This window comes from Schistocerca piceifrons, chromosome 2 (genome assembly GCF_021461385.2).
Source record: "Schistocerca piceifrons isolate TAMUIC-IGC-003096 chromosome 2, iqSchPice1.1, whole genome shotgun sequence".
NCBI classification, from domain to species: domain Eukaryota; kingdom Metazoa; phylum Arthropoda; class Insecta; order Orthoptera; family Acrididae; genus Schistocerca; species Schistocerca piceifrons.
This window is the reverse complement of record NC_060139.1, coordinates 71,888,914-71,896,105: the sequence shown is the minus strand read 5'-3', so window position 1 is coordinate 71,896,105 and position 7,192 is coordinate 71,888,914. Positions and strand designations below refer to the sequence as shown.

Below are 7,192 nucleotides of genomic sequence, written 5' to 3'. Positions count from 1 at the left end.
CCCTTGTAACTGCCCCCGGTGTAAAACGTGTCCCATGCACCCTCCCACCACCACCTACTCCAGTCCTGTAACCCAGAAGGTGTACACGATCAAAGGCAGAGCCACGTGTGAAAGCACCCATGTGATTTACCAACTGACCTGCCTACACTGTGAAGCCTTCTATGTGGGAATGACCAGCAACAAACTGTCCATTCGCATGAACGGACACAGGCAGACAGTGTTTGTTGGTAATGAGGACCACCCTGTGGCTAAACATGCCTTGGTGCACGGGCAGCACATCTTGGCACAGTGTTACACCGTCCGGGTTATCTGGATACTTCCCATTAACACCAACCTATCAGAACTACGGAGATGGGAACTTGCCCTTCAATATATTCTCTCTTACCATTACCCACCAGGCCTCAACCTCCGCTAATTTCAAGTTGCCGCCCCTCGTACATCACTTGTCATTCAACATCTTTGCCTCTGTACTTCCGCCTCAACTGACATCTCTGCCCAACCTCTTTGCCTTTACATATTTCTGCCTGTGTCTGTATATGAGCGGATGGATATGTGTGTGTGTGCGAGTGTATACCTGTCCTTTTTTCCCCCAAAGGTAAGTCTTTCTGCTCCCGGGATTGGAATGACTCCTTACCCTCTCTCTTAAAACCCACATCCTTTCGTCTTTCCCTCTTTCCTGATGAAGCAACCTTGGGTTGCGAAAGCTTGAAATTTGTGTGTGTGTTTTTTATTCTGTCTATCTACCAGCGCTTTCTCGTTTGTTAAGTCACAGCATCTTTGTTTTTTATATATATTGTAAAGGTAGGTTAGATGTCAATGGTGGCAGCTTATTTATTACAGTAAAGAATTCAATAACATCTAGTGAGGTTATTACAGAACCCGAGTGTGAAATAATCTGGGTGAAGTTAAGCATCAAAGGCAGGTCAGACATGGTAATTGGGTGTTTTTAATATACCACTTCCATCAGGAAATGTGGCCAAGCACTTCAGAGAAAACTTGCAGAATTTTGTGAATAAATTTCCTGATCACACTATTGTAACAGAGAGGATCTCAATTAACCAGCTATAGAATGGGAAAGTCTTGTAATTAAAACTGTTGCCAGAGACAGGGTTTCATGTGATATTACTCTGTTGTGAAGGCAACATCTTAGAGCCTGTAGCAACAAACAGACCTGAACTTTTCAAACCTGTTAACATAGAAGAGGGCATGTGATCATACGGCTGTGACAGAATCAGGTGTTATGAGGACTGTTAAGAAACATAGGAAAATATTTTTGTTTAGCAAGAGTAACAGGATACAAACCGTGGTTTGTCTATATTCTGATGAAACCCAAAAGCACAATTCAATATGCCTTAGAGAAGTATGTTCTGAGCAAGATTTTAAGGGTTGAGAAAGACCCACTGTGCTTCAGTAGACATGATAGAAAGCTGCTACAGAAGCAAAGGAAGCTTCATTTCAGATTTAGGAAATGTCAAAACCTACCTGACAAGCAAAAGATGAATGATGTGAAAATGAGTGCAAGAAGAGCAATCAGAGAAGCTCTCAATGATTTGGAAAATATAATTTTGCCAACCGATCTGACTAAAAACCCTAAGAAGTTTTGGTCTTACATAAAATCATTAAGCAGATCAAACTCACCTATTCAGTCACTCAATGACCATACTGGCACCAAAACATAGAAAGAAGCCCAAAATACTGAAATCTGAAACAGCTGAAGATTTTGAATATGTTCCGTCCTTTCAGTCGTAGCAAACTATAGCGGAACAAAAAAACTAGTTCATTACTGTTTCTCAACAGGATCATAGAACAGATGCCCATAATTATAGGCCAGTATTTCTGACATCAATCTGTCGTTGAACTATGGAACAGGTTTTACGTTCGTGTATTATGACGTTTTTGGAGAATAAAAATTTCCTCTGTAAAAATCAACATGGATTCTGCAAATGGAGATCTTAACAAAGCACAGACAGCGCTGTTCAGCAATGGATCCAGAGTGCCACAGACATCAACACTCAGGTTGATGCTTTGTTTCTTGACTATACAAAAGCATTTGATGCAGATGAAATTATGTGGTTCCAGAGACCTTTGCAAGTCACTAACATCTATGATGTTTGTGTGTACACTGAAGCAGAGAATGAGAATTTGGTACAAATTTTCATTTGTCACTTCAGTCTGTACATGCATTTGATACAGTTCCTCACTGCCATTTGGTAAAAAAAATTCAAGCATTTTGAATATCAGAACACATTTGTGACTAGACAGAAGACTCCCTTGCAGGTACAACTTCATTTGTCACTCACAATGAAACAAAATCAACAGATGTACAGGTAAGTGTCATAGGACTATTACTGTTTGCAGTATATATAAATGATCTAGTGGATAATTTCAGAAGCTCCATGAGGCTGTTTGCAGACACTGTCTGTAAGAAGGTGGCAATGGCAGAAGGCTGTAGTGAATTGCATGAAGATCTGTAGTGGGTTGTTGATTGGTGTACAGACTGGCAGTTTACCCTGAACACAAATAAATATAACATTTTGCCCTTCCATGGGAGTAATGCACTATTGTACAATTACACTATTGGTGAAAACAATGACTACCGTAAAATATCTAGGCGTAACCATCTGGAGCACCCTTAAGTGGAATGTCCACATAAAACAAATAATGTGAAGGACAAATTGGCAGACTTGAGACTCATAGAAAAAATCTTAAAGGAATGTAATTCATCCATGGCAGAAGTGCCTTACAAAATACTTGTTTGACCATTTATTGAGTACTGCTCAATAGTATGGATCCCTTACTAGATTGGATTAATAAAAAGTGATAGAGAGCAATTGAGATGTTCTTGTAGTATTTGATCAGAAGTTTTTAGATTTTATTTGATTACTAGCTTAGCACCTGCTGCTTTGCTCGTGTAGGTGTATGTTTTAAACAGATTTTTTTTGTTTCTATTTAACCAAATTTTTATGTTGATCACAAATGGCAACAACTTACAAACTTTTCATGCTAATTAACAACATACAAGTTTGGTCTTTTCCAATTGTAGTCCTTGCCAAAAGCTGTTCTGGTAGCTGGAGTCAGAGGTCTTTGTTAATTCTGCTTTTTCAGTTCTTGTGGCGATATTTCCATAGAAACTTTCAGGATGAATTTCCAAAAAACACAGAAACAAGTATTTTTTTATTCTAACGTAGAAGCCAAATACAAATTTTCAGAGAGTTAGTTTTAAAAATTGCTCTTGCAGTGAAATATTTGCCTAAAAACTTCCATTCCTTATTGTACCCCTTTAGGGGTTGAATTTCCAAGAACACTGAAACACATATATTTTTCAAAATTTCTAACTGGTTTCTTAGGTTTAGCTTTAAAAATGCTTTCATAATGAAATATTTTCGTAAAACTTTTGATTCCCTGTTTCGCCTCCCTTCGAGGTTGAATTTTGAAACAGTTTTTTTAAATTTTTAACTGAATCAAATAGCAGTTTTCATAGATGTAGGTTTAAAATGCTTTATTTGAACTTTAATAATTATTTATTAAAAAAATCTTTCACCTGCTATTTACCCCCTTAATGGTTGAATTTAAAGCTTCAAAATGCTTTAATAATGATTTACTTTAAAAAATCATTCATCCCCCTATGGGTGGAATTTTGAAAAAGTCTTGGTAAACTGTGCCTATAGTATAAGCTCACCATAATCTCCAAATTTCAACTTTCTATCCTTATTGGTTTGGGCTGTGCAACGAAGAGGTAATCGGCCTCTTGATTTCCTTTCATATACAGAGACTGGTTTAGATCAGTAATGATCATCTTCATATCAGACTGTGTTAGTAAAATTGTATAAAAAACAACATAAAAAGAGTCAACAATTGCATCAAAAATATTTTACATGATAAAACTGAAGGGCAAACAACTGAACAACTGTATGTGACTCGTATGGTGGGCCAGTGACTAAATGCAATTGCTTCTGTACTTATCTGTTGTACAACCTTGCATAGTCTTTTAATTCCTTCATGTTCTGGGCATGACACCATCTATGGTCCCACTGTATGGTCACGTAAATTGTTTCTCCATTAGTTTTATCATGTTTGTACTTCTGACACTGCCATTCGTGGCTCAAATTTAATTTTCATACGATTTTATGAACACGACTTATCAGGAAATGATCATTATTAATTAAAATTAATAACCAAACCAAATAATTCTAGTGATCAAAGACAAAAACTTGAATTGCTGTCCCATCATTATGACCATGTCACACTTCATTACAAAGGTTTCTTACTGCTGACTTTTCCAGAATGATTGCTTCATTGGCTAAAGCTATTAACTTCAAAAGACATTTCCTTACAACAATAAGAAATGTAACTATGTGAATAAAATATGTATCTTAGGACTAAAAAGTGAGGGAGACATCCAAGTGCAAAGCATACAGAGATGAGACTTTGATCAATTGATTCCATTTTAGCTCATTATTTTCACACTGGAGTTCATTCCTATTTTGGGCAATAGTCAAATTCATATTTTAATCAATTGATTCCATTTTCGCTAATTATTTACACATTGGAGTTCATTCCTACTTTGCGCAGTAGTCATATTCATGCTGAACAGCATAGCTTACTTGTTTTCATTGTTCCTGTAATTGCTCAATTTGGCAAGTATATGAACATTTAATTATTTCAAATATGTTTCCAACTGTTATCACAATTTTATCATAATCTCATCACAATCAGTGTCTGTTTTAATTAATTTGCAATAGCTGGTTATGTTACTAATTTACGTAGTTAAGTAGTCGTAAATCACACAAAACTTGCACCTGATTTCAAGACTCACTGCCAGTTAAGATTGCCTACTTCAATCTAGGCAATGATTCACAATATACAGTACACCAACAATATTTTGAGTATGGTCAGTTAATGTACCCTCACACTCTGAGTGATTACGATTCATTTTTGAGAAATTCGTGTAGGTTACAAAGTCTGAGCTCTGATGGAACAAGGCATCTATGAGTTTTAATGAGATTTGAAAAAAGAAGTAGTAGGCTCTTGATATGCAAGTGCTCAAGAGAACAAACTATTCCATATGTCTGTTAAACAAAAAAGCATTAATCACAGAGACATTACCACTTTTCACCAGTTCACTTCACCTTGCTGTAATGATGCTGAGGATTCAACGCAGTAGGTAAGTCTAATAAATAAATAGAGTTTTTGGAAAAGGTAACTTTATTCTGCAATGGAGTTTTTGGAAAAACATAACTTTATTCTGTAAAAATACAACAGTGTTAATAACAATCACAAATACTGGACTAAACAATGCCAATTAACAATTGAACTGGTGACTTGCTACTCCAAAGGTACTATGTAACAAGAAGTAGTTATTGTATAAACCAATTTACATCTTATTTTATGAAGAAATTAAGAAGCTCAACATTTTACAATAAACAATCACTTATCTTCCAATCCAAGCAAGCCTGATGACATATTCAGCATCAGGCAAGTTGCTAGAAATATTTGTCTTTGGAAGTGGATTTGAACATGTCAGTAATTTCTCTCACAATAATATATGGGTGAATCTAATTTAATTTGAACACTCAAGTTCCTGCTGTTTTGCTTCTTTGTACCAATCCGTTATTAACTCATATATCTTACCATCCCATGATAAATGTGTTGGTTCTTGTTGCTCACCATTTTCAAATATAAAAAACTTACTTAATTCAATTGCTAACTTGGATCTAATTAAGCCAATACCACCGACTCTTTCCGGTGCGGGATGATAAACACGCCCAGTCTCTGGAAGCATTATAACTTTCTCCGGTTCAAACTTAACAGTCAGTAAATTTCCAGCATGGCCATAACTTAAGACATTATTCATCTGCGCGTCTTTCATTACATGAGTGAATACAATAGGATAATCATCACATCTAACGTAATTTCGTTCTCGACCACAAAGTGACAAGTAAGGAAAGTCTTCTGTGTAGCGCCCTGTTGTATTCATCCTCAGGCGTTTAAAAAAGAATTCCAGGAACTTTTTGTCTGTAAAACATCCATTCACAATCAAGCAGGCCTATATATTTGTCAATGCGCGTATTTCGTTATGCTTTTAAACATACCTTTGAAACAGGAAGTGAAATTCTTCATTCTGGAGTCATCCAGGAACAGCTGAAAAGAAATATTAAGATCTGTCAAAATGATCGTGAGATGATAAGGCACGACAATGCAGAAATTCTTACCATTCCTTGGTGGTCTACGTAGTAAAAATATTCCCTTATGTTCGGTTCTGGTGACTGCCCTTGCACATAAGAAACGCATCTCGACCAGTTCTTGAATACACTATTTCCTTTCGTAGAAACGTTGACATACAGAATTTGGTTTAGTGTTCGTAAGTTGCGTAGCAGACAACACATTTCTGCAAAAACGCCAAAGACAATGACGTCAATAGTACAAAGTGTAACACAGCATATTGTTCTGGAAACGTTCGAAGCGTTGTAATTACCTTGAATTAATGAATAAAATATTTCTTGGAAACAACCTCTACAGTGAATGTCACAAACATATTACATTTGTATTTGTATTGTACTCACTACGCTTTTATGTTTATGTTTACATGCAACTTGGAACTGATAAATCGACTATCGAATACTTTTGACACATCGTGAGTTCACATGTCGACCAAGTCGAAAACTTTCAAACCATTTTCTTTAATCACTATGTTTACAAGCAATACATCTTCCGAAAGACGAAAGCCGAATTTATGAAACCTTTTTTTGCTGTCGTGTTTACATGTTAAGATCTGAAGCGGATTTTCTAGCCTAGTAAAATATGGCGTCTGTAAAACAGCTGATCCAGTTTCTGATTCAGTCATCACAATCGTTATTTCTCTTCACTTACATATTACAGGTAGACAGCTTCATGATCACATCTCGAGGGTTAGATCCCCTCAATTCCAAGTCGAAGGATTACGCTGCCTGGGCTACACTCAGGGTGCATCTACGCTTTGGAAGAGACCCTTGTTGTTGCTGTTGCCATCTGTCTGTCCGTCTGCCTGCTTGCCGGTCGACCACTGTCGTCCGTCCGCCAAGCTGCGTTCCGGTGCTCGCCCATTGTTGTCAGATTTCCCCCAGCGCTATGATGTCAGAGTCAAAGAACATGATCCAATATGGCTACTGGGTTTTCTGCTCCAACCCAGTGACATGAGAATCCAAGATGACAG

At 36.9% G+C, this 7,192-nt stretch overlaps 1 protein-coding gene across 2 annotated transcripts; it reads right to left on the bottom strand.

Moving 5' to 3' along the window:
• Window positions 1-5,220: 5,220 nt before the first annotated feature.
• On the bottom strand, window positions 5,221-6,623 carry LOC124776836 (UPF0598 protein CG30010). 2 transcript variants are annotated; one of them, XM_047252003.1, is made up of 4 exons: window positions 6,476-6,623; window positions 6,213-6,388; window positions 6,093-6,141; window positions 5,221-6,015 (listed from the first exon to the last, which is right to left on the bottom strand). In XM_047252003.1, the coding sequence occupies exons 2-4, from the start codon at window positions 6,384-6,386 to the stop codon at window positions 5,561-5,563; spliced, it is 678 nt and encodes a 225-aa protein (XP_047107959.1). In that variant the 5' UTR covers window positions 6,387-6,388; window positions 6,476-6,623; the 3' UTR covers window positions 5,221-5,560. The 2 variants fall into 2 exon arrangements, with proteins under 2 accessions (XP_047107959.1, XP_047107960.1); XM_047252004.1 differs by lacking the exon at window positions 6,476-6,623 and having other exon boundaries at window positions 6,213-6,410.
• Window positions 6,624-7,192: the final 569 nt, after the last annotated feature.